Source organism: Bos grunniens, chromosome 26, assembly GCF_055505025.1.
Source record: "Bos grunniens cultivar Pamir isolate PY7600 chromosome 26, Bosgru_T2T1.0, whole genome shotgun sequence".
Classification (NCBI taxonomy): domain Eukaryota; kingdom Metazoa; phylum Chordata; class Mammalia; order Artiodactyla; family Bovidae; genus Bos; species Bos grunniens.
In genome coordinates this window covers 36,702,927-36,730,188 of record NC_141190.1, presented here as the reverse complement: position 1 = coordinate 36,730,188, position 27,262 = coordinate 36,702,927, and the positions used below count along the sequence as shown (strand labels likewise).

The 27,262-nt window shown below is 40.7% G+C and overlaps 1 protein-coding gene across 1 annotated transcript; it reads right to left on the bottom strand.

Annotated features, from left to right (window-relative positions):
- Positions 1–1,460: 1,460 nt before the first annotated feature.
- PNLIP (pancreatic lipase) lies at positions 1,461–25,594 on the bottom strand. The gene is made up of 13 exons (XM_086379321.1): positions 25,461–25,594; positions 21,473–21,513; positions 19,611–19,765; positions 18,739–18,861; positions 16,742–16,876; positions 11,779–11,890; positions 10,169–10,288; positions 9,962–10,081; positions 9,342–9,460; positions 6,422–6,551; positions 5,014–5,122; positions 3,782–3,946; positions 1,461–1,527 (listed from the first exon to the last, which is right to left on the bottom strand). Exons 1-13 carry the CDS (start codon positions 25,592–25,594, stop codon positions 1,464–1,466), a joined length of 1,527 nt encoding a protein of 508 aa, XP_086235447.1. The 3' UTR covers positions 1,461–1,463.
- Positions 25,595–27,262: the final 1,668 nt, after the last annotated feature.

Here is a 27,262-nt window from a genome sequence, read left to right as displayed (position 1 = left end):
TCTGTGGATCTCTTTTGAAAATGTAAGTTCAGTTCCAACAGACAACTCTCCAGTCTTCAAGATGTATGACTCCTTAGAAGTCACAAAGATAGAGAATAAGGTTGTTAGCCATCATTTGTCATGTCCACATGTCCAGATGGAGCCAAATAGCTGCTTTCCTCCAGCCAATCAGCTCTATTTTTTTTCTCCTTTAATTTCAAGTTCACTACGTATAGATATCCTGTCATCTCATAAGACAATGATCTCGTAAGTTCTAGGGGAAGAGAAGGTTGGTTCAAGCTGGGTTCTCGGAGGCCTTTAATTTCAAAGAAGTTTTTGTCCTGAAAAATCTGTTTTTCTAAGTCTTTTTCACAGCCTGGACCCTCACCTACATTTGTTTGAATCACAGTTCGAAACATCCCCTGACCTGGTTGAATTTCTCCCTGTGTTTGTTGTGAAGGAAAGTGGGGTGCAAGACATTGCCTTATCATCTGTCAACTACTGACCTCTATCTTTTTCTTTTATCAGAGATGCCTATCTATGGGAAGTGAGTTCAGGTTCTGAGTGTATCTTAGACTTCCCAAAGCCCTTAATGCCATTGGTAGATTTCCACCAGTTCTTGTGGACTGACTACTAAGTAAAAGTCTCAGATCGGTAGACCTGGTGCCAGTTGGCGAAAATTAGGCCCCAAAGTCTATAACCTTTGTAGGGTGTGAGAGAATTTCCAAAACAGCCCCAACTTTCAGAATCCCAGAGTAGGAAAGTTCTGGGCCAGGTGGAGCAGGATTTAGATTAGAAAATGATCAGAATTTGCACTCCACGCACGTACCAAAGGGACTGACATAAACCCCATACGTGGGTCAGGTCATTGCCCTTCTCAAAGCCTTTTGGGGTCTCTGCTCATCATTATGGAAGTCTTCCATCATTTGATGGCCATGGACCTGGCGCTGGGTCCACGCTTTGCTCATTGTGTATACTTAGTACCTAGCAGACTGCCTTACACACAGCATGTGCTCAACAAGTGCTCTTTGGGGGAATAAACGGTCAATCAAGGCCCATTTAGTCCCATCTCCTACAATACCTCTGTCTAAACATGGTCCACAAAATATAACATATCGTTTGATTAAAGATGATGGAAAAAGTGGCAAAGGTAGGTACTGATCACATATGCCCACAACCAACAGAAGGCTCATTTTGGACCTGGAAGTCTTCCTTAAGTGATCAGAATGACATCGGTAACATCAATAATGAGCATGATGCCAGTATCAAGTAAACGATATTCCCAAGTTCAAATGCCAAGTAACATGTAGCAAAATTTAATAGTTATTTGTGGTTCTTCAGACCAACTCCAAATTTTGGATCTTTAACCCTATTATCCAAAAATTTCACTGGAAATAATGGACATGATGGCAAAAAAAGGAATGTATTGCTTTACCACCAGATTTTATTAGCAGTAAGATTCAGTATTCACATGGCCGGAGTTCCTAACATGGGTTGAGGGTGAGCAGAACCTCTTCTCTCACAGTGTCTTGGCTACAGAAGTCAAACCTGGGGAGAGAAAACAAGACGTCAGCTCTTCCTGGCACACAGCTGGTGTGTCAAGTGTGATGACAGCCTCTTCTCTGCCTCTTCTCAGTCTGAGTGAGTGTGACACCTTGTGCCTGAGACTAGATACTGGCTGAGGGAATACCTCTTGGGTACAAAGGACTGCATTTTCCTTTCCAGTTTTATGCCGTGACTATGCAATAGCAGACAGAAAAGATATTATCAGACTCTCAAAGGACAGGGAAGATCTACCAGTCACATCCCTGGAGGACCTACTAAATACGGCATGTTGTCCATGAATGCAGTGAGGAAGAAGAGGGTTGACAGCATGACAAGAAATCAGCTACAGTTTTAATAAAAAGGAAAAAGAAACAAGCCAAAGTAAAAATCCTGAGGTCCTGGTATTACATTGGCCAGGTGTTCTTATTTTAATTCAATATTCGACTGAAATGATAATTTTACTCATTAAGACTGAATGATACTTAGGAGGCACATTTTTTTACTGGGGTGGGTTGCCATGCCCTCCTCCAGAGGATTTTCCCATCCCAGGGATTGAACCCGGGTCTCCTGCTTTGCAGGCAGATTCTTTACCATCTGAACCAGCAGGGATGTCCAACAAAATACATAAGCATATGTAAATGCCTGAGGCATAAAACATGCTCAGCAAAGACTCTTTCTCTTCATCTTCATTTTCTTCCCTGTAATTTAATGGCTAGCAGATGTGCAAATAGCAAATTAAAGGTTAAAAACTAATCTCAAAAGTGTCACAAGAAACAAAGAGCACACAATAAATATTGATAAAGTTGAACTGAATTTGTTTTGGGGTAGTGAAGAATTTGCTGAAGTCAGATTTCCTGCCCCTGAATTGTGGCTTTGAGACTTCATTGAACTATTTGTAAAATGAGGATATTAGTAGCACTTACCTCCATTACCACCATCAAGAGCGAAACATAACCATTATTTTGAAATGTTTCTCCTGTCCGTTGCCATCTCTCCTTCCCATCCTATTTCACTCACAGCCCTGGCTAGTTTCCTCACACATGTGTGCTGGTCAGCAGTCTGCTGAGTATTTAAGGAAATTTTCCAGCTCTCTGAGATTCCCTCTCTGTAGCTTTCTCCTTGCTGGTACTCAGTCCTATGAAATCTACTTGTCTTGGATTTTCTGGATTCTTAGATCTGTTTCTTCAGGTCAGGTAGTGGGCTCTGCCTGAATTTTCCCTCTTTGTGGGACATCCTGGTTACTCGCTTAAGGCTGTAAGCCAGGACAATTTCAAGACTACACTATTTGTTTATCATCTCTCAGCAATCACTTTCCTTTGTTGCCTAATGTTCAGTATCTAAAAAACTGTGGTTTGATATATTTTGTCTGAATTTCTGTCTGTTTCAGTGGGAAGGTAAATCTGGTCTCTTGTGTCTCCATCTTTGTCAGAAGCAAAAGCTTCTCATTGGACTTACAGGAGGACTGAATGATATGATGGAAGAAGCCACATAGCTCTGTACCTCGGAATGGGGCGTTATACTCAATACACTGGACTGATATTAGTACTTTTATGAGTATCGTCATCCTCAACTCACTGTTTCTAGTGATTCCCTATGGTAAATGTCCTTTGATTCACGCACACTCCAATCTTGATTAGAACCAAGGGTTGATCTTTGTCTTCACTAAAAGGGCCAATGATACAGGACAACCTATTTGTGTTCTTTGATACACTGCATGTTTTCCTGGTAACGGAAGTGGTGATTTGGTGAATCCAGGAAGTTTGGGGAAGATACTCATATTGAGCATACACGTAGCACAAAGCACAACTGCTAAATGAAACCAACCTGTTCACGTCAGGCTCATGAAACAAGATTCTCAATCTAACGCTTAATTTGTATCAGATCACACAATGAAATCAAAAACCGCTCAGCAGCATCTGACTCTTTGTGATCTGTAGAGTCTATGGGATTCTTCCAGCCAGAACACTGGAGTCGGTAGCTGTTTCCTTCTCCACCAGGGATCAAACCCAGGTCTCTTGCATTGCAGGCAGATTCTTCTGAGCTACCAGAGAAGCCCATACAATCATCCACAAATCTATTAAAGTTGTTTTCCTAAAGTTCTACACTTTCTCCCAAAGAAATAAAAGGTGTTGGGGAGCAGCTACTGCTGAGACAGAGGAGAACCACTGCAGATCATTTAACTTAGAGTTGCTTTTCAGTGGGAGTAGAATTACAAATGTGACAATGCTTCCGAGCTCTTCGGATGTCTGTTACTTACACTTGTCCATCATTTGCTTCCACGCTGATCTTGGATGCTCCCACTTTGGGTAGAGTTGGGTTGATCACATTGTTGTACCAAAGAAATTTAACCTTCTGCAAAACTCCAACTTCCACATCAGAGTCAAATTCATTGGATTCAGTACTGTCTGGTTTGAGAGTACCGCTTGGGAGTGAAGTTAAACACACACATGAACATACATAAACATACATACATATATGTATTTGTTTCTAAAACCAGCTTACAGTGTATCTCTAGTAAGATGATTGACACTACACTTGTCAGTCTAATGGTTAAATAAACACAGACATAGATGCTCAGTCAGTGGTAGTTCATTTGCCATCAATAACTCATATTACTTTAAAGTCAGCCTTACTTTGATAAAACTTCAAACACAATCCTCCCACAATTTAATAAATGATGACATCATGATGTCATCCTTTTCCAGTTGTTTCATGGGTAGAATAATGACTTAGTGATTATAAATCAGATGCCATACATCAAAATAAACAACTGTGGTTTTCTCAGGAAATAGTAGGGGAAAAACTTAGGAACCAGAATTCTAAAACATATTAAGGTACAAGGGTGAAATAATATCTTCCTTTTAATGACACATGGCAGTTCTGCAATTCTGAAGGGGTTCAGAGCAAGTCTCTCCAGAATGTGCCACTTTGGCAGGTGGACTATTTTGAGCTGAAGAAAATCAAGATTCGTCAGATTCAATAACTTCTACTTTTCCCTTACCTGCCTAAAAGAATTTAGGTAGAAGGCCTGGTTCAGGAAGAGAAATATCGCCTGAGATAAGTACAAGGAATATGGCCTGGGTGTGACAAGCTGGCAGGGATCCAAATTCCTCTCCATGTCCCGCTGCCTCTGCCTGGCACAGCAAGCCTTTGTTCACCAAATATTCGGTCTTCCCATCTTCCTTTCTCCCCTTTCAAGTCCCAGACCCCTGCTCCCTTCTCCTTAGCTCAGAGTGGCATATAAGCCTCAATTGTTTGGTTGTAGGTCTCATATTACAGGAGCCCCATATGTACATGATTAAATTAGCTTTTCTCCTGTTATCTGCCTATGTTAATTTTATTACTAGACTAGCCAAAGAGCCAAGAAAGGTAAAGCAAAAAACTTTCTTTCCCTGCATTCTCACATGGTAATGAATAAACTCTTATGTCCATGACATACATTGTATGTGTGAAGGATTGCAATATTTAAGGAGCTGAGAGTTTACTTACTTGAAAATTTCATACTGCTTGGAGTTTCCTTTATCTCCAAACAAAGAAACTAGTATGTGTCCTGTAACTCTCTTTCCAGACAGTGTGACATCCACCTTATACCTCCAACCTACAAAGGGGAAATATTTGCAAAATATCAACTTTTAGAAAAATTACTCCAAAAACAGGATTCCATTACTGCTGAATTTTGAATAATTTTTGTCTGGTTTTGGTAGTTCTAATCACATAGAGATGGATATTCCTTTAACTAAGTGTTCAGAGGGCTAACAATAGGGGGTGGGGGAGGAACACAGACTCTTCCCAAGGTCAAAAGATTTCAAGCCAAGGGACTAAGTAATATATTTTGCTTTCAACTTTTTAACCTAACAATGTATTCAGGATCTTAGAAGAACTTTATATTAAAAGATAATGTGATATTTTCATCAGTTTATTTCATTTTTATAGATCACAGAAGTTTAGAGTACTATCATCTTTTTGTCTAAATAACCTACATTTATCTCAAATATTCTATAAGTCAACTTTCCATCATCACTGGAATTGTATTGACTTATGGTAATCATTTTATAGTACCAGTCAATAGTGAATTGCCATTTTTTGCCGCTTAGAGCTAGCCTGGGCCAAATTGGAAAGGTGATAAAATTTAGCTTTAGTTTTTATTATGCAGTTAACTCTATTAACTCCCATACAAATAGTTTTCTTCCTCTGCTACCCCAGAAAAGAAACCCAGGGTCTGTCCCCAGGCCTCACCGTTCCCACATCTTCTGATTTCCATCACCCATGAAGTCTACAATCCTGATATGTCTTGAATCTGTCACCTCCTTTCCATTTCCATAACCTCTGCTATCTCTCTCATGAGTTACTTTTCTGTTTGTAAAAAAAAATCTCGTAATTTTGCACAGTTAAACTTTTAACAGAGTATGAAGAGGCTGGAGCAGAAGAAGCTTCCTGAATTCAGCACCAGTATCAATTGTGGAGAAATTTATTTTTGTATCAATTGATATCGTGCATGCATGCCTGCTCAGTTGCTCAGTTGTGTCTGACTCTTTGCCACCCCATGGATGTAGCCCACCAGGCTTCTCCGTCCATGGGATTTCCCAGGCAAGAATCCTGGAGTGGGCTGCCATTTCCTCCTGCAGGAGACCTTCCCAACCCAGGGGTGGAACCCTCATCTCTTATGTCTCCTGCATTGGCAGGTGGATTCTTTGCCAGTGTGCCACCTAGGATCAGGCTCTAAATTCCACTCTGCCCCTCAAATTTAGCCATGTTTACAGTAAGCATGGCATTGAAGTGTTTTTCCATTTTGGAGAGGAGTGTTTAAAACTTTTGTACAGGAAAGCAGTTTCACACATTTCCACTGGACATGACAAAATACATAGTATTGAGAATTTGAGACAAAATAGGAACTTACGGGCAAAATTGCCGGCATCACCGGTGTTTAGATAAAATGTCTGGCCCTCTGATTTCGTTTTCCCAGGAAATCTGTCAGCATAATGACCCATCTGGGGGCAGCCTTCACTTGGACAGGGGAAACACTTGTTCTAGAGAATATAAGCAAATGATGAACAAGGATGCTCTTTTTAAAAATAGCGTACTATCTTATTCTACATATTGTTGAATTCTCAAATACTCTAATCCCAATCTTGTTCTGATAGTAACAGAAGATTTGAACGGTGCCTCAACAAAGGTTAAAAATGAGTCTCATTATTTACAACAATAAATCAGCTAGTTCACTGTTGCTGCTGCTGATGCTAAGTTGCTTCAGTCCGAATCTATGCGACCCCATAGACGGCAGCCCACCAGGCTCCCCCGTCCTTGGGATTCTCCAGGCAAGAACACTGGAGTGGGTTGCCTTTTCCTTCTCCAATGCATGAAAGTGAAAAGTGAAAGTGAAGTAGCTCAGTTGTGCCCGACTCTTAGCAACCCCATGGACTGCAGCCCACCAGGCTCCTCCATCCATGGGATTTTCCAGGCAAGAGTACTGGAGTGGGGTGCCACTGCCTTCTCCGAGTTCACTGCTAAATAACACGATATTAAGAAAAAAATTATAAAAGTCACTTAAGATCATTTATATATATATATATATATATATATTTAGCCTTTTCTCTTTTGCCTCTCTGAAGTTGCTCCAGTTGCCCCAAGACACCCCCTCTTGTTTTAGGTGGTCAGAATTTATTTTAGAAAAGTTGAAAAGAAAGAACAAGGTGATAATCAGCTTCTGATATACAAAATAGAATCCACTGGGAAGACAACAGACTTAAAAGTCATTTTTCTCAATTTCTTTAGTTCCCACTTAGCATATCAAGGTCTGAAAGATTCAAATCTCAGAATTTTCCCAATGTGAAGGGAATTTGTTCTAGTTGGTTATTAAGACTTAGCCATGAGGTGAGGGTCTGAAGAAAATTATATCATATAGGAAAATGTCCTTTCTTTTTGGATCAAGAAACGATGGGAAGAAAAGAGGGACAGAAATGAACAGGGGGAGGTAGACAGGTAGAGAGATACAGAAATACCTACTATGAAAGGGCAAGGCTGCCCCACAGAAGAGGCGAGTGGTGAACTCCTGAATCAATGGACCAGATGGGGACTGGGCCAAATCTCAAGGTCTGCATCCAGCAAAGGGAAAAGGGAAGTCGCTCAGTCGTGTCCGACTCTTAGCGACCCCATGGACTGCAGCCTACCAGGCTCCTCAGTCCATGGGATTTTCCAGGCAAGAGTACTGGAGTGGGGTGCCATAAGGGGAAATGGAGTCAGCCGGGAAGAAATACCCAACCTGTGAGAGTGGACATGCCCAGACATCACCTGCAGATGGCAGCAGTGAGCCCTTCAATGTGGTGGATCCCCAAGTCTTCCTTTCTGACCTTCTCACACACACACACCATCACCACCACCACCACCAAGATCATCCTGCCCAATATCAACTTGGAGATAGGTGGCCCAAAGGCTGAGAAATCTGAGAAACTGAAAATGCTTTCCTATAAAAGTGAGCATCACTTAAAAGGACTGTTTATATTATTGAATCAGGTCAAGTTTTAACTGGATGGAATTTAAAGCTTCTGTGTTTGTTTTCCCCATTACCTAGAAAACGGGGGTTTGGGAAGAAAATAAAATAAAGAAGCCAGGATGTTCTTGTACATGCAAGCTATATTGTAAATAAAATATGTACCCATCTTCTTTCCCTTACACATAAGAGCTAACATTTGTTGAGTGTTAATTATTATACCTTAGGTTCTGGGCTAAGTAATTAGAACATGTTATCTCATTAATTCCTCCTACCACATACATGGAATTTACCATTTTATTTACATTTTAAAATGAAGAAAGTGATTTAGAGAAGTTGAATGTTTTGCCCCAAATCATTCACCTTTTTAACTGTGGAAGTGGGAATCAGATCCTCTCTCTTCATTGCTAAAGTATAACGGCTTGATAATTATAACTTCACCTGGCATGTTACTTTAAAATTTACATATTTAAATATGTACAAATAAACATGTACATGTGGTACACATTAAATAACACATGGTATACATTTTTATTCAAAAAAATTATAGTGAAAGGAAAAGCAATAGTAAAAAAAAAGAAAAAGGCAATTGCTATGTTATATTCAAGATCAGGGCTTCCCAAGTGGTGCTAGTGGTAAGAAACCTGCCTGCCAATTCAGGAGACAAAAGAAACATAGTTCCTTCCATCCCTGGGTCAGGAAGATCCCCTGAAGAAGGGCATGGCCACCCACTCCAGTATTCTTGCCTGAAGAATCCCATTGACAGAGGAGCTTGGCGGGCTACAGTCTATATGGTCACAAAGACTTGGACACGACTGAAGCAACTTAGCACACAGGCACACATTCAAGATCAGATTTAAGGATCCTAACTTAGATATCCAGAGGTTACCAAAAAAGATGATAAAAAAAAAAAACCTGGGCAATTATGTGATTGCACAGAAAGGTCCACATGCCCACAATCCTATTCCTTTGTAAGGTTAACATTTAAGACAACTTTTCCACGGTCATTAGTGTCCTGAGGCCATAGCTCAGGTTTCCAGAGATAAATTTTGGACTTCCAATTATTTCCAAAGCAAGTTTTCACATTTACTCAACACACACAGAAGTGATAAAGAACAAGGTGGACACAGCATTTCAGTTTACACATCCATCTCTCTAAAGTTCTCCCTTGCCTTATCACTATTAGAATAAACATGTATGATTGAAAGCATAAATAAGGTATCAGTCATATAGTATCATTCACTGAGTGTATACTGCATGCAGTGAACCACACCAGTCATGAGAAGTGATGGTCCCAAAATCCTTCAGGTGCAAGAAACGATGTACTTACTTCACTGAAAGCACTGTAAGAGGCACAAGGAAATCCAGCAAAGCCATCAGGGTTGAGGATGCTGTCAGCATAATACTTGTAGCTTCTTAAGTGATTACAGGCCACAAAGTCCCGTGTTCCTTTGAAATCAGACATGATTACACATCAGAGACAGATGTTATTTTTCCAAGTTAATGTCATGTTTGGAACACAGTTGTTGAATAGGTTTCTCTAATTAGTGCAAACTCCTGGCAGTCACAGAACAAAATCATTTATGAAAGGTTGTTATTATTTGAGATGTAATCAGAAGTTAAGATTATAATAGGTATGCCACAGATGAATGAAATGGAAAAATAACGCTAGGAAGAAAAGATCTGTCCATATAGATACAAGTATAATTTAGTAATGTATTCCCTGAGTTAGATTCTTGGAAAGTTGAATACAAGTACATTTTCTTTCCTGTAGTCTGCTCATGTCCACTTCCCTTGGTGAAAATGTGTATCACGGGGATACGATGAAAAGTCCTTGCTTATAGAAAACGTAACACCTGTACCATATTAAAATATGTAGCATGTTTACCAAAAGAAAACACAGATTCTGCCCCAAGGAACTCTCCTTATGTACATAATAAATAGGTTTACCTTCCCAGATCCCATCGATGTCAACAATCTGAGACAGAGCGTTCTTCTTACATCCAGGCATTTCTTTCCCTCCATTTGGGAAGAAATCTAGGTGGCCCACAACTTGGCTCATTCCAAACCCTGAGAAATTTTAAAATATGGGACTCAAAACACTCGAAAATGCTTAAATTCAAAAAACACTCCAGGAGGATGAATTGAGGGACTCACCCAGGTTGGGGATCATTGGGGCAGCATCTGTGTGAATTACATCCACAAACTGGGCATCGCTGGGGTCCAATCGGACCAATTCAGGTGTGCCCTCAAAGCAAGGCTCCGCTGGATCCAACCCTAAAACAGACAGGATGTGTCATCTCAGTGTCTGATCAGTGGACACACATGTTCGCCTCTCTCACTAGTAACACACCCGAGTGCAAGTGCAGGTGGTAATCACGAGTAGGGTGTGCAAAGAGATAAGTCAGTTCTTCTGTAATGTACCCTTTTCTGAAAGGAAACCTACATGTAATTTACTATTTGCTTTAAAGTGAGTTTTCCTTGAGCCATGGAATGTTCGTGGATACTTAGTCACTGGGTCAATTCTGTCACTAGTGCGGTTACAACGAAAGAGGTCAGACTCCGGGAGATAGCACTGGACTCCTGAGAGATTTTCAGGCTTAAAGAGCCCCTGAGGGCGAGGATCTCGGCATTCACAGTCACTGGGACCACAGTTTGACACAGTGCCTGACTGAGCAGGTTCCACTGGACGTGAATGGACTGTGAAAAGGAAAGTTCTCTCCAGCAAATTAAAGAGAAATATTCCAGTTGCCCTCACCAATCCAAATATAACCAACTTATCTGAAGTACTAAAAAAAGAGAATCAGGAGTTGGGGACAGAGTCGGAAGATGCAAGAGTAAGTAATCATTCCCTGAAATAGTCACCTCTCAGATCCAGGAAAGCAAAGTCCTTCTTAGAAAGTTACAAGGTTTTTGCAGGACCTGGGTATCCAATACATGAATCCACTGGCTAAATGCAACCAGTCTGAGATTGGTAAAATGATAGTTTTGATCTAATTGGCAGCTTGAGCTCTGGCAGCCCAGGCTCCCAGACTATCTGTCCCCACCACTTGGGTTGTGGTTGATGAGGATTGGAATAATTACCAATTGCTGGGAAGCAGAATATAACTAATTAATACATTTTTGATCTCTTTGGGTTTAATTCTATTTATTCTATTATTTATGCTATTTATTTTATTCACTAAACTCATCCTTTGTGAATATCTGACAAAGAGAAAATAGATACGAATAAGACCGCCAGATGTTAAGTCACATGTGAGTATTTATATGCTAAACAGGGCTCTGTAGACCAAAGATCAGTATTAATAAACAATAAGATCTCAGAATGCACTCAGAGAAGGAAATGGCACCCCACTCCAGTACTCTTGCCTAGAAAATCCCATGGATGGAGGAGCCTGGTCAGCTGCAGTCCATGGTGTCGCCAGGAGTTGGACATGACTGGGCGACTTCACTTTCACTTTTCACTTTCATGCACTGGAGAAGGAAATGGCAACCCTCTCCAGTGTTCTTGCCTGGAGAATCCCAGGGACAGGGAACCTGGTGGGCTGCCGTCTATGGGGTCGCATAGAGTTGGACACGACTGAAGCGACTTAGCAGCAGCAGCAGCAGAACACACTGATTTCTCTGATCCTGTGACCTAATTCAGAAAATGTAAAAACTTGTCTCCTCAGGTAAAAATCAGGCCTCTCTGTCAAATTTCTATCCTTGTAGACCCCATATAGGCTTCACCTGGTCCAATTTTGCAGCTTTTTACTGTTTTGACCTACCCGTGATACGTCCAATAGCCCCATTGGTCCTCCTTCCTGCCTCCCCAGCAGCGTGGGCACCCAGACTGTGGCCAATGATGTGGACATCAGAAAGCGAGTATTCAAATGATGACTGTTGAAAAGAAAACTCCTTCAGAATGTTTTCAAATTGGCAAAATTCAAGACGGGCAGAAAAGAGAGAGCTCCGAAAACTCAACTTTTAAGAAGACATGCTGCCCCTTCCAAGCAATCAATTTTCAGGGATTATGTTCATTTATAATAGAAAATGGCAATAGTTTAGTACTTAAACTGGTGGAAGTAGTACTCTCTTTTACTGTTTCACTACATAGAGGAAACCTTTGATGGTATAAGGACTTGTTGTCCTGAGGGGATGAAGCAAGTATTTGGATTAGAAAGTAATAATGGCATCACTGACTCGATGGGCATGAGTCTGAGTGAACTCAGGGAGTTGGTGATGGACAGGGAGGCCTGGCGTGCTGCGATTCATGGGGTCGCAAAGAGTCAGACACGACTGAGAGACTGAACTGAACTGGATGATTCTTTAACACATGATGTTAGGAAAACTGGACGGTTACATGCAAAAGAATAAAACTGGACCACTGTCTTAAACCATACACAAAAGTAAACTCAAAATGGATTAAAACTTAAACGTAAGACCTGAAACCATAAAACACCCGGAAGAAGCATAGGAAGTACATTCTTTGACATCCATCTTAGCAAAATTTTTTTGGATGTGTCAAAAGCAGGCAAAAGAAACAAAAGCAAAAATAAACAAACAGAACTAATCAAACCGAAACACTTTTTCACAGTGAAGGAAACCATCACAAACCAAGAAGGCAACTTATTAGACGGGAGAAGATATTTGCAATTATATATTCCATAAGAGGCTGACATTCAAAACAGACAAAGAGCTCACATAACTCAATATAAAAAACCCAAATAATCTGATTAAAAAATGAAGGGAGGACCCAAATAGACATTCTAAGTCGGACATACAGATAGCCAACAGATGGATGAAAAGACCTTCAGCATTACTAATCATTTAGTTCAGTTCAGTTCAGTCACTCAGTCATGTCTGACTCTTTGCAACCCCATGAACTGCAGCATGCCAGGCCTTCCTGTCCCTCACCAACTCCAGGAGCTTACTCAAACTCATGTCCATCAAGTCGGTGATGCCATCCAGCCATCTCATCCTCTGTCATCCCCTTCTCCTCCTGCCTTCAATCTTTCCCAGCATCAGGGTCTTTTCAAATGAGTTGGTTCTTCACATCAGGTGGCCAAAGTATTGGAGTTTCAGCTTCAGCATCAGTACTTCCAGTGAATATTCAGGACTGATTTCCTGTAGGATTGACTGGTTGGATCTCCTTGCAGTCCAAGGGACTCTCAAGAGTCTTCTCCAACACAGCAGTTCAAAAGCATCAATTCTTTGGTGCTCAGCTTCATTTATAGTCCAACTCTCACATCCATACATGACTACTGGAAAAACCATAGCTTTGACAAGATGGACCTTTGTCGGCAAAGTAATGTCTCTGCTTTTTAATATGCTGTCTAGGTTGGTCATAGCTTTTCTTCCAAGGAGCAAGCATCTTTTAATTTCATGGCTGCAATCACCATCTGCAGTGATTTTGGAGCCCAAAAAAATAAAGTCTGTTTCCATTGTTCCCCATCTATTTGCCATGAAGTGATGGGACCAGATGCCATGATCTTAGTTTTCTAAATGCTGAGTTTTAAGCCAACTTTTTCATTCTCCTCCTTCACTTTCATGAAGAGGCTCTTTAGTTCTTTACTTTCTGCCATAAGGGTGGTGTAACCTGCATATTTGAGGTTATTGATATTTCTCCCAGCAATCTTGATTCCAGCTTGTGCTTCCTCCAGCCCAGCGTTTCTCATGATGTACTCTGCATATAAGTTAAATAAGCAGGGTGACAATATACATCCTTGACCTACTCCTTTCCTGATTTGGAACCAGTCTGTTGTTCCATGTCCAGTTCTAACTGTTGCTTCTTGACCTGCATACAGATTTCTCAGGAGGCAGGTCACGTGGCCTGGTATTCCCATCTCCTGAAGAATTTTCCACAGTTTATTGTGATCCACACAGTCAAAGGCTTTGGCATAGTCAATAAGGCAGAAGTAGATATTTTTCTGGAACTCTCTTGCTTTTTTGATGATCCAACGGATGTTGACAATTTGATCTCTGGTTCCTCTGTCTTTTCTAAATCCAGCTTGAACATCTGGAAGTTCATGGTTCATGTACTATTGAAGCCTAGCTTGGAGAATTTTGAGCATTACTTTGCTAGTGTGTGAGATGAGTTCAATTGTGTGGTACTGTGGCCACTTCTGACTGAAAAAGGTTACTAATCATTCAGTTCAGTTTAGTTCAGTTCAGTCACTCAGTCGTGTCTGACTGTTTGCAACCCCATGAACTGCAGCACACCAGGCCTCCCTGTTCATCCCCAACTCCTGGAGTTCACCCAAACTCACGTCCATCAAGTCAGTGATGCCATCCAGCCATCTCATCCTCTGTTGTCCCCTTTTCCTCTTGCCCCCAATCCCTCCCAGCATGAGAGTCTTTTCCAATGAGTCAACTCTTCGCATGAGGTGGCCAAAGTACTGGAGTTTCAGCTTTAGCATCATTCCTTCCAAAGAAATCCCAGGACTGATCTTCAGAATGGACTGGTTGGTTCTCCTTGCAATCCAAGGGACTCTCAAGAGTCTTCTTCAACACCACAGTTCAAAAGCATCAATTCTTCAGCAGTCAGCTTTCTTCACAGTCCAACTCTCACATCCATACATGACCACAGGAAAAGCCATAGCCTTGACTAGACGGACCTTTGTTGGCAAAGTAATGTCTCTGCTTTTGAATATGCTATCTAGGTTGGTCATAACTTTCCTTCCAAGGAGTAAGTGTCTTTTAATTTCACGGCTGCAATCACCAAATAAAGTCTGACACTGTTTCCACTGTTTCTCCATCTATTTGCCATGAAGTGATGGGACCGGATGCCATGATCTTCGTTTTCTGAATGTTGAGCTTTAAGCCAACTTTTTCACTGTCCTCTTTAACTTTCATCAAGAGGCTTTTTAGTTCCCCAAGGCCAGGGGCAGCGGCCGGGAAGAGCTACCCCACATCCAAGGAGCGGTGGCCTCGCGGGGGCAGGAGGGCTGAGAGGAGCTACTCCATGTTACAGGTCAGGAGGGGTGGCGGTGAGGAGATACCCCTCGTCCAAGGTAAGGAGCAGCGGCTGCACTTTGCTGGAGCAGCTGTGAAGAGATACGCCATGTCCAAGGTAAGAGAAACCCAAGTAAGACGGTAGGTGTTGCAAGAGGGCATCAGAGGGCAGACACACTGAAACCATAATCACAGAAAACTAGTCAGTCTACTAATCATTCAGTTCAGTCGCTCAGTCGTGTCCGACTCTTTGTGACCCCATGAATCGCAGCACACCAGGCCTCCCTGTTCATCACCAACTCCCGGAGTTCACCCAAACTCACGTCCATCAAGTCAGTGATGCCATCCAGCCATCTCATCCTCTGTCATCCCCTTCTCCTCCTGCCCACAATCCCTCCCAGCATCAGAGTCTTTTCCAGTGAGTTAACTCTTCGCATGAGGTGGCCAAAGTACTGGAGTTTCAGCTTTAGCATCATTCCTTCCAAAGAAATCTCAGGGCTGATCTCCTTCAGAATGGACTGGTTAGGGAAGTGCAAATCAAAACTACAGTGAGACAATACCTCATACTTGTCAGAATGGCTATTATCAAAAAGACAACAGATACTGAGTGTTGGCAAGGATATGGAGAAAAGGGAATCCTCAAGTATGTCAGTGAATGGACATAGGGAATGTAAATTGATACAGCCACTATGGAAAATAGTATGGAGGTTCTTTAAAAAATTAAATACAGAACTATCATACGGTCCAGCAATTCCACTTCTGGGTACTGTTTCTAAGAAAATGAAAACATGATTTCCAAAAGATACATGCGTTCCTATGTTCATTGCAGAATTATTTACAATAGCCAAGCTATGGGAGCAACCCAAGAGTCTATCAATAGGTGCATAAAGAAGATGCAGTACAGACATACTGTGTTTCATTGAGCTTTGCTTTATTGTGTTTCACAGATGCTGTGGTTGTTTTTTGTTTGTTTGTTTTTTACAAGCTAAAGGATTCTGGCAACTCTGCTTTGAACAAGTCCAACTGCGCCATTTTCCCAACAGCATTTGTTCACTTTGTGTTTCTGTGTCACTTTTTGGTAATGGTCAGAATATTTCAAAATTTTTATAGTATTTCTTATGGTGATCAGTGACCTTTGATATTACTACTGTAATTGTTTTGGGGTGCCACAAACCATAGTCATGCGGATGGTGAATTTAATCAATAAATGTTCTGCTGTATCCACGAACCAGACATTGCAATTATATATATTGGCACATGAAACTATTGGAATATTGTGTGTCAACTTTACTTCAGTTTTTAAAAAAAGTAAAAGAAAAAAAAGAGAGAAAAGAAAAGAATAATGAAAGCAATTACTTAAGCTTTTTCAAGTTTCATATTTTCTAAGTTTTTAGTTAGCAAATCAGGTTAACTTGTTATCACTGTGCTTCTCTTCAAACAAACAAACAAAACCCCTAGTTTAATTATCATGTCAACTTGGCTTAATAATTGGTTATGTTAAAAAAACTAACAGTGGAATTCAGTAGATAGACCTTACCTGGTTTGCTTGAATAATAGCACTTAAAATTAGTTTAATTTCCACTTAATGGGCGATGAATTGATGAAGGTCAAATTGATTTAATTGATGAAGCTTAAATCAAGATTCTTTTTTTTTTTTTGCATTTTTCTCTTCAATCAGGAGAATGCAGCTCTCAGTAGAAAAAATATTTTATCAGTTCTCATACATGCAGCAATTTGGGGGGAAGAGAATTCAGACAGCCATGTGCATGGGCTTTTATGTAACCCAGAGTTCGTTACCTTAAGAACATCCACTAAATACGCCACCTCCGCACCCACGATCCGGATGTTCTGTGTGGCTTGTGTGTATCCTGTGTGGGAGCCGCCTTTCCAGTCCACACAGATGCAGTTCACGCTTTCCACGCTGAACAGGTTCTGGTGGGAGGGACACCGTAAATTAGTAAACAATTCAGGATCTTAACTAACTCCTAATTAACACTCTGGAACTCTAGGATCAACTCTCTTCTTGACCTACACAATATCATGCTCACTTTTTAACCTGAAGTCAGTAAACAAAACTTCTGTTACAGTTACAGAATACTTTTTAAAGCTTAACACTGGCTCTAAACTAGAGATTTGGCCATAATGGGAAATGGATTCTTGGGATGTCTACACAACAGATGCATGGATGTTTGTTTTGGGGAAAGGTGCATAAAATGTGGTACAGTGGTTTGTCTCATTAGTGCATCATCAGCTTCACAAGACTACATTGTCTCTTACTAGAATGCACCCCAGGACATCACCTGTCTTGTCCACTGATGTATCCTCAGTGCCTCAGACAGTTCCTGGCATATAGTAGGTATTCAATAAATATTTACTAAATAATGGAATAAGTGAAAGACTGTGTCAGGGCCCTTTAAATAAAGATATTGAAGGCAAATGAATAGGCTTTTCCATGATAGAAAGATAAATCTAAGTTTTTGTATGAATGTGTTTTATTGTACATCACTGAAGTTATTTCACATAAAAATACAACCTTCCAGATATCTACTGGATGTGAGGATCAGTGATAGTTTCATGAATGCTGGACTTGGCAGAAATTTTGTTTATTTGTGTATGTATTTATGCATATCCTCACCTTTTTGCCAAGAAGAATTTGAGAATGAAGCAATCTTAGAATCCATCTCCAACTCTTTCATTTTACAGAGAGTAAAATCCAAAGAGGGGCAACAATTTGCTAGTGTCCTGGTTAGCCGAGGATAGAGTCAGAACTGGAATTTAGGGCATTTGTTCTTCTAATTTAACCTACTCACTCCTCCATCTTGATGCCCAAAGCCAATCAAATGCAAGAAAAACACAGCTGCCTTTGGGATCTCAAAAATAAACTATACATATATCTGAAAATCTACATACCTTTGGAGCTGAGAATGGTAAACTTATCTTTTCTTCACTGTAGTATATAAATCTATTACTTACCCTCCCTCCTCCCCCAGCTCAATAATCAACTATAAAGTATTTTAGAAGACAAGTTGTGGCCTTACTGATTATTTCTAATCTTAACTGCCTTCAGGATCAGTCAAAACTCTCTTGAAGTTAATTCAGCCTTTAATTTGAGTCATAGACAGGCCTGAAATAAGACCTTTAAAGAAAAGACCGCATCTTGGTGCCACAGTTGGCCACAAAAGCTTGATGAAGAAATGAATCAACAATAATGTTCCTCCAGCACTAGCAGTTACTCAGAAAATGTACTCTGTTTGATTTTCTGTCCTTTAATTCTTCATTATCACAGGGCACATAGCCAAAGACAAATTCAAGAAAATAGGATCACTACTGTTGAAACAACAGGAGCCAGAAATGAAAATCTACACAGTTTTTCAAGCTATCGCTACTATAGGAGATCAACGAGTAGCAAGTGAAAATCATAGGAAAATAATTAGTTTGGGCAAAATGAGTTATCTTAGTTCTTCACAGAGAAATCCAAACCTATTGAAGAAATGAAAGCTATCGACAATGCAACAAATGCTGCATCAGTATGGCAGCGTCTGTTGTGAAAATTTTGAAATATCTCTGTATTAGTTACTAAATAATCGCTACTTAGAGCCACCACATGCCTGCCAGCTTTGCTGGTCTGACCTGCACCCTGTGTCACCTCCTGGACCTCCTCTGGGAACCCCAGGCCCAGTGAGGTCAGAGGAGACTCCAACCTCCTGCTGACAGGAATCTGTCCTGACTGTTGGGGCCTTGCCTTGTTAATTACCACTCTGGAAACAACTTCCTTAATAGATTTACAGTCCCACCTTGCAAATACTCTGCAGCCAGTTTTCATCTCCCTTGTCTATGAATCCATGAATAACAAAGCGGGTTTTTCTATTTGTTTTGAAATTGGAGCTTGCGATGGTTGATTCATCTGCAACGATTTCCTGTTTGGGGGAGAAAAATGTTTAACGTCAAGTTTCTGAGAGTACCCAGTAGGGCTGCCTGTACGAGGAGGGAAGTGGCAGGTGGGAGAAGACTACTGAGTCTCGGGGTCCTTGGGAGTAAAGAGTCTCTCATTACAACCAAGCTATTTCCAAACATTACCAAGTCACTCCTTTCCAGATGTTGTAAAATTTTTGCATTTGCTCCACTTGGGTAACGTGTCTGCTATAATATTGGAGGCAGAGGATGAGATGATTAGAGAGCATCACGGACTCAAGGGACATGAATTTGAGCAAACTCCGGGAGGTGGTGAAGGACAGGGAAGCCTGGCGTGCTGCAGTCCATGAGGTCACAAAGAGTTGGACATGACTTAGAGGCTAAACAACAACACCACAATACTGGTGGTGGGGTCTTGTCTTTGACCAATGGAAAACTACATATGTATGTATTTTATAGATACAAAATATGTTAGGAGATTGCACATAACATCTGGAGATTATATATAATAACCATTTTTAGAATATTGTGTTAAATGCACCATAGAGGTAGAATAAGAATAATACTAAGTAAATGGCTACTTTAAACAAGTTATCAAACAAGACTTTAATAAACAAGTTAGATGAAATAACACTTAAGCTCTCTGCCCTAAAAATCTCCACAGTGTGACTTGTTCTTTTCAGAAGACAAAATTCAGTATCCTTATTACATGAAACAGATGAAACTTAGTTCTGAAAACAATGAGTGTTCTTACTTGAAAGTTGTTTGGGTTCTCATTAGTGTATAGGAGGAAGCGAGTGTTGACTTCTTCTGGAGACCAAGGCAATACTTTGAGGGGTCTTTCTATAATTCCTGCCCAAGGGGAATCATCACTGAAGCAGCCAAGTCTATCGTAGCAGACTTCTTTTCCTGCAATCACACAGCAGTGTTAGTTTCGCCAGAATGCTCTTTTTAATGGTCTCCCTGCCAATGTTTGAGTTAAATTACTTTTTGTGACATGTTTTCTTCCTCCACATCCTCAGATACCTTCTTATCCACACACTCACAAAACTACTTCAACACACAACATCCCAGCTAAGGACATGCTGCTACTTCTTGTTTCTACCACGTAGGACCGCCTCACTCCCCTTCTGTCCCTGTCCGGTCCCATGCTAGGGCTTGATTAAGACTCTCAACTCAGATGTCTTCTTTGGGCCTCCGGTGCCCAAGAAAGGAGTAGCTTTGTGTCCCCAGGCTGTGGAGTAAGGGATGAAGTGCTTACCTTCTTGCAACCGTCTTCTGACTTTGGGTTTGGGGTTGAGAGCTTAAGTTTCATGCAAATGTCCAAACTTTATATATCTACCTGGGTGAGTATTTAGGTCTCACCCTACTGGATATATTTAGAGACATCCTAAATTCTTGTGATGAAAAAGGCTGCTCACAAATAATCAAATATAAAGCCCATGGTGGGGCTTCTCTGGTGGCTCAGTGGTAAAGCATTCGCCTGCCAATGCAGGAGACAGGGGTTCAATCCCTGATCCAGGAAGCTCCCACATGCCATGGAGCAACTAAGCCCACATGCCACAACTATTGAGCCTGTGCTCTAGAGCCCGGGAGCCACAACTCCTGAGCCCACGTACCACAACTACTGAAGCCCCCATACTCTAGAACCCATGGTCCACAGCAAGAGAATCCACAGCAATGAGAAGCCCACACGCCACAACTAGAGAAAAGCCAGTGCAGCAACAAAGACCCGACACAGCCAAAAATTAATTAATTAATTAATCTAATTAAAATAAAAAGAAAGTCCATGGTTTGACACAACTCTGCACCCATAAAAGAACAACGCAAAGGAAGGGTTATCCAGGAGTTACACCATTAACAGTAGGAGTAGCAGTTGTTGTGGGGGCTGCATTCTTGAAAACTTACTATGCGCCAGGTACTAGGCAAGATGATTTACATACATTATCATACCTACGTCTCACAATTATCTTACAGTAGGGGTGGTATTATATGCCCAGTTGACAGATGAAGATAGTGAAGCACAGAGAGGTTAAGAATTTTGCTCAGGGAATTACAGTTGTGGCTGGTGGAACCCGGGTTCAAAGTCTACACATGACTCCAAGCTAGGATTGCTAAATTTAGAAAGGAAAATCCAAGTTAAATTGGAGTTTCAGATAAACAATACATTTTTATTGTAAAAATAACAATAAATTTAAATCCTATTTTTTATAATGATAAATTTTATTATTTATATGACTGTGGCATATATTCTTGGTTTTATCTGAAATTCAATTTTAACGGGGTGTCTTAGCTTTTACCTAGCAGCCTTACTCCCAATACCTAGGCTCCTAATCATGGATCTCTCCTACTCACTTATTCCTCATCCTCATAGTGGCTTGAATTCAGCTGTTGAAGACTTTCTTCCAAGTATTGAGCAGTAAGTCTCTTCCAGCATGACAAAAATATTTTTTCTTACCTACGACTGCTCCCAGCAACAGTGAAAGTGTCCAGATTAGCAGCATCTAAATAAAATTTTAAAATATAATTGAGTCCAGGTAAGTTTTTAAAAGACTGGCATAATACAAGTCTGAATGGGTAAATTCGAATAAACTAGACAACAAGCTTCAGACTCACCGTGGCAGTTCTGTTGAGTTCTGCGCACAGCCAGGTAGCACCTAGAGGTCCTTTTATAGGCAAATCTTATCTTTTTGAGCAATGCCATGGAAAAGTGGCATGAGAAAAGAGGAGGTTCCAAGGGTGTATTTCTAATTTTAGTCATAAATAAACCATGACTGATAGAGTAAGTAAAGTTTTCCACCGTAGTTTTCGAAAGATGAGAAAACGGTAGATATGAATCAGTTCAGTTCAGTTCAGTCACTTAGTCATGTCCGACTCTTTGCGACCCCATGAATCGCGGCACGCCAGGCCTCCCTGTCCTTCTGTTTTAATGGGATTATAATAGTTAGAATCATCATAAGTTCATTGTAGTGAAGTTTTTGGTCTATCCCTTTCTTAGTTTACAGTTTTCTGGGCTGGTCTGTGGGTATGTGTGAAACTAAATTGTTTCCACGGATTTGACAGCCATAGTCTTGACAACAAATACTAAGAGCTTACCAGCTCATGCAATTTCATACAATCTTGCCTTACCCTCCAAAACAATGAAATAGAGGCAATTCTTCAAGAGATTTCATTTCTTTGGGGAAAGGTGTTGATATTTTATTTTGATAGTCCATAGGAATAGTTTATTTCTCAACAATAACACGGAAGACAGAATAAATGAACTGATGAAAGGAACTGGGGGTACTTCTAAGAACATAGAGGTGAAATCAGTGACCCTACCACCAAATGAAATTACCCATAAGAGAAAAACCAAATTCAACTTGGAAGAAAATGGTCTGGGAAATATAATATGGAAGAGAAGTAGCATCTATCACCCAATCTATCATTGGGTGATAGATTGCTTAAAATTAATTTTAGAAAGACTGTGATAGGATACCATAATTTTAAGAGACCACAGCATTTGGCCTGACAGCATCACAAATATTGGTTGAATGATTTGAAATAGCCACGTTTGTAGGTCAAAAATGGTCAAATAGTCTAGTTCCCTGACAGAGTTTACAGATAAAGGAAAAAAAAAAACACAAAATGATTTGTGCATGAGTAAAATTCAGGAAAGTTGAGCAAGGGAAATATGAACACCAGGACAGAAGTTGCAAGGAAGGAATTCCATGGATGGGAGCTGCGGCAAAGTTCCACTGGATCCTTCCGGTCTCAGCATTTAATCCCATCCTTATGGACTCTTTTCCAATCCTGATGAGGTTGGTTTCTCTCTCCCCTCTAGAAACACTTCCCTTCAGAAGTAGCCTCACGTGACACCCATCACAAGCAGCTGTGGATCAGAAACTCTGACCTGGCTGGGATTCTCCAGGCCATGTCCTATCTCAGTATCTAGCCAGGTTGGCCCGAAACAGTCCCTGAACACATCCCCCTTGAAAGAATGAGCAAACAAATGAGGGAATGAATACAAAAAACACTACAGCTTGAATCATTGCTATAGTAACAACTGCCTACAAAAACTCACAGTAAAGAACTGTGATTTTTAACTATGATTTTCAGTTCAGTCAGTCACTCAGTTGTGTCTGACTCTGCAACCCCATGGACTGCAGCACACCAGGCCTCTCTGTCCATGACCAACTCCTGGAGTTTACTCAAACTCACGTCCATTGAGTCGGTGATGCCATCTGACTATCTCATCCTCTGTCGTCCCCTTCTCCTCCCGCCTTCAACCTTTCCCATCATCAGGGTCTTTTCAAATGAGTCAGCTCTTTGCATCAGGTGGCCAAAGTATTGGAGTTTCAGCTTCATCATCAGTCCTTCCAATGAATATTCAGGACTGATTTCCTTTACGATGGACTGGTTGGATCTCCTTGCAGTCCAAGGTACTCTCAAGAGTCTTCTCCAACACCACAGTTCAAAAGCATCAATTCTTTGGTGCTCAGCTTTCTTTACACTGGAGTTTACTATAAAATAAAATACATTCTGTATGAATTACCAAGTAATTCATACAGAATTTCTAAGTAGGCATTTTAGATACAAATTTAATCCATAATTTAGGTGATCTTTGTTCAGTATAGATTGTAGATTTAGGACTAAAAGTCACTAAGTTCTGAAACAGAGACTAGAGTCCATGGAGAATATTTTAATGAACAGAGATAGGCTCAAATTTTAGAGTGCTTTAGGAAGAGTTAGTTTCCAAAACTGTTATAAAAGCCAAGAAAGGAATTGTACATAATCAGCAGTCTATCATGTCTATTCCAGATGCATAACTTCCCTTAAATTCAATCTTGTAAAATTTTGTGAACCATATTGTTTCATTCATATCACAAACATGCTTTCTAGGAATGGGTGTTTATAGAGTTCATAGCAGAGATTGCTCGCCTCTTCCCACAGAGAATAGAATTAAACTCTCTTGCTCAATCTCTCTTGCAGCAAGATGTGCCACAAGATCAACAGGCCAATAAGATGTGAGTGCACAGATGTGTATCAGTTCTAGTCCTGTTCATGAAGAACCTACACGTGACCCTCCATGCTCCTTCTTTTCCATGGCTTGATGCAGACAAGAACAGTGACCTTGAAGACTGTGTTGAAGCTGGTGGAGCCACAAGCTGGAAGGAGCCTGGGTTCCCTGCTTAGAGGAAAGCTCTCTTCAATCACAAACATCCATTTTGAACTTTACATAAGCATGAAATAAATTCCTATTATGTTAAGCCACTGATATTTCAGGTTATGTCAATTAGCATTAACTTAACTAATGGAGATTATTTTATTGTACAATTTCTCCTACTTCCAAGAACAGCTTTGGTACCGAACATTGAATGTGTGTGTGTGTTCAGTCGCTTCAATCATGTCTGACTCTTTTTGACCCCAAGGACTGTAGCCTACCAGGCTCCTCTGTCCATGGGATTTTTCATCCTGGGCTGTAAACTTTACCATGAGATTTGGATGCAAATATTAAGCAAAACATTAATAATTTGACAGATGATTTTCCAATTTTTGGTTTAAAAAAACTCCTTTCTTCCTAAATTATAAAAATTAATTACTCTTCACTCCTTTTTTATAGAATTTTAATTTTAATGGATGTTTTTCAGTTCAGACCCTGAGGGTGACCCTTGTTTTCAAAAGCAATCTGAGGCCAAATGATACCTCGAGTTTTAGTAAAAATTCAACCAGTGTTGCCTAGGTCCCCAGATGCAATTTATGTGTGCTGGGTACAGAGGAAATTCTCAAACATCATAGGTAGAGCTTGGAGCTACCACTGGAACTCTGCTCTCCACCAGCTTTTATTAGTCCTGACATCTCAGGATTGCAGGCTACAGGGTGGACCCTGGGAAGGGGTGACAGAGCCATAGCAGTCCTTCCCCAGGTAGTATATGGCACCGAAAGTGGCCTTTAATTGAAAAATAATTCAAAACACTCCTTTCTCCTAGATTCAGCAGAGCACTACATAACATTGATTCAGTTTTGACCCTCAAACCTTGGACATTTAAATGTAAAACATCCAAACTTAGACGTTTCTAAGCCAGTAGCTATGTTTGCAGAGGAGTTAAATATTAACATATTTAATATGTTTCGGCTCCGATTCTGGCAACCTCGTGATACCAAATTCCAGGTGAGGGAAAGAAAGACCCTGGGACACCTGTGTGGCCAGATAACCAGCGTGTTAGCCAAACAGAGTCTCATTTACTTAACCTTCAGAGAGCCTGTCTGGCTTCCTTTATCTGGCTCTGCCCACCACCAAGGCCTTCAGCGGGATGGAGAACACACTTGCCTGGGGAAGCCAGACGCCCCCTGAGCAGAAGGAGATGGCAGTCATCTGGGGGTTACTGTGTCTTAAACCTTCCGGAGCGTCTGTCCCACCAAATGTGAGGGGTTTCAGGTCCCCCAGACTCAGGGACTGAAATAATTTCTAGCCCCCCTCTGTTATGCATGAAGATGGTTTATGTTGTGAAAAAGACGAACAAGCATACTTAAAATTTTAGAGCATTCGTTATTCAGTTTTACATACTTCTAAAGTTTTTGTAGTTAATCTCCTGCAGAAACCTTGATACTTCAGCTGTTTTACTTATAAGGATGGTGAGACTCAGAGGCTTGAAGCAAGCTTTCCAGGCTCATGCCGTTGGTAACAATAAGAAGTGTCTTGGGGACAATTTCTTTCCTCCAGCCCCAGATGACTTGTGTAAATTCACAAAAGGCCATGTTCCCTCCAGGACTGTGTTAGTCTAGAGTTGATATAAAAAATGGTCAGGAATGGGTACAGTAGGTGATGTTAAATGTGTATGTATATATTTGTGTGTAAGACGGGGTATCTGTTTTCCAAAAGAAAATAACACATTTTTTTTTTTTTTGATAACTTGCTTTATTTGTATTTTGCTCCCTTACTACTAATGCAGCAAATGGCAATTTTTTTTCCAATGGAAATAAAACCATTGTGATATTAAGTATGATAATAATTTCTTCCCTGGACCGTCACAGTAGTCTTCTAATTGCTTTCCTTGTCCCCAGAAGAACAGTGTGTATCCTCTACACTGCCTGACAGTCAGGTTTAAAACACAGACGGGCCACACTATTGTCCTTAAAACTTTAGCCTCCTTCCCTGCCCTGTGCTTTCTAGGTCAGCACGGCCTGATAGGAATATTGTATCGTAAGCCACATTTTGAAAAGTAAAAAGAAATAGGTGAATACATTTTAACAACTTACTTAGTCCAAAATATCCAAAATATTATCATTTCAACAGGCGTCACATTTCAAGTGGCCACAGTAGCTAGTGTCTGGGGAATTCCTCACTACAAGTAAGACTTTATAGATATGATTAGCTTCCCTGAGGTCTCCAACCTTGCTGCATACCCATTTGGACCGTTTTCCAGCCACTCTGAACTCCTTTCAAGACATGAGCTCTAAGAGGTTTTAATAGGATGCAACTACAAGGTACTTAAAGAATGGAATAACAAGATTCAGCAGATGTCATTGAGCAGGAAGAAATAGCAAGTAGGTAGAGAGATGCAAAATTCAACAGACTCAGAGGTCACAGCTTGGGTACTGAGAGCTATGATGAAAGAGGGACAAAAGAGAGATAACAAACAAAGGAAAAAAAATAAAGAAAAATACTAAACTAATAATTTGTAAAAAATCTTTTTTGTTCTATACTGAGATGTTTTGGGGATCAAACAATTAGAAATGATCTGAGGAAACTGACAGAGGGCAGGCAAAGCCAGAGGCTGTCTCATCACGTGCATTTCATCACTAACCTTTTAAGGCTGGCAAAATCCACTTAAAAAATTATAAGCGAATGGATTTCTCTTTCAAGCCATGATGGAGCAGCTGGTATCAGGATTGTTCTTTTACCATACATAATTAAAAGTTTGGACAATATATCAGTGATTTGCAAAGACTGAACAATGGGTAGTGCAGGATTGTAATAAAGGGGGTAAAAAGAAAAACAAATGAGGTGAGACTTTTGATCTCTCTAGCTATATGCCTGGAGGCATTTCCTGAACCTCAGCACAAGGAGAGAGGTTCCAGCTGGAGCAAGGCAGACTAATTGAGCCGAGGAGAAAAAGAGTGGAGTTCACGGAGCCTAAAGTAGTTAGAAGGTGCAGAGCAAAGTACTGGAGTGCAGGAAGCTATAAAGATGAAACGTTTTCAGAAAATGGCACGGGGCTCCACTTGAATCTTGGATAATCTGGAAAACTCAGCAGTGGTCACAGGACTGGAAAAGGTCAGTTTTCATTCCAACCCCAAAGAAAGGCAATGCCAAAGAATGTTCAAACTACAGCACAATTGCACTCATCTCACACGCGAGCAAAGTAGTGCTCAAAATTCTCCAAGCCAGGCTTCAACAGCATGTGAACTGTGAACTTCCAGATG

Bases quoted from the DNA above. Each gene is read 5' to 3' on its own strand.
- PNLIP (XM_086379321.1), bottom strand. From the start codon at position 25,594: ATGGCCTTTTGTGAATTTACACAAGTCATCTGGGGCTGGAGGAAAGAA. The intron at 18,862-19,610 runs GTAAGAACACTC...TCCCCCAAACAG, and splicing joins AGAACCCAAACAACTTTCAA to GAAATCGTTGCAGATGAATC. The intron at 5,123-6,421 runs GTAAGTTCCTAT...TCCCCTTTGTAG, and splicing joins TGATGCCGGCAATTTTGCCC to GTTGGAGGTATAAGGTGGAT.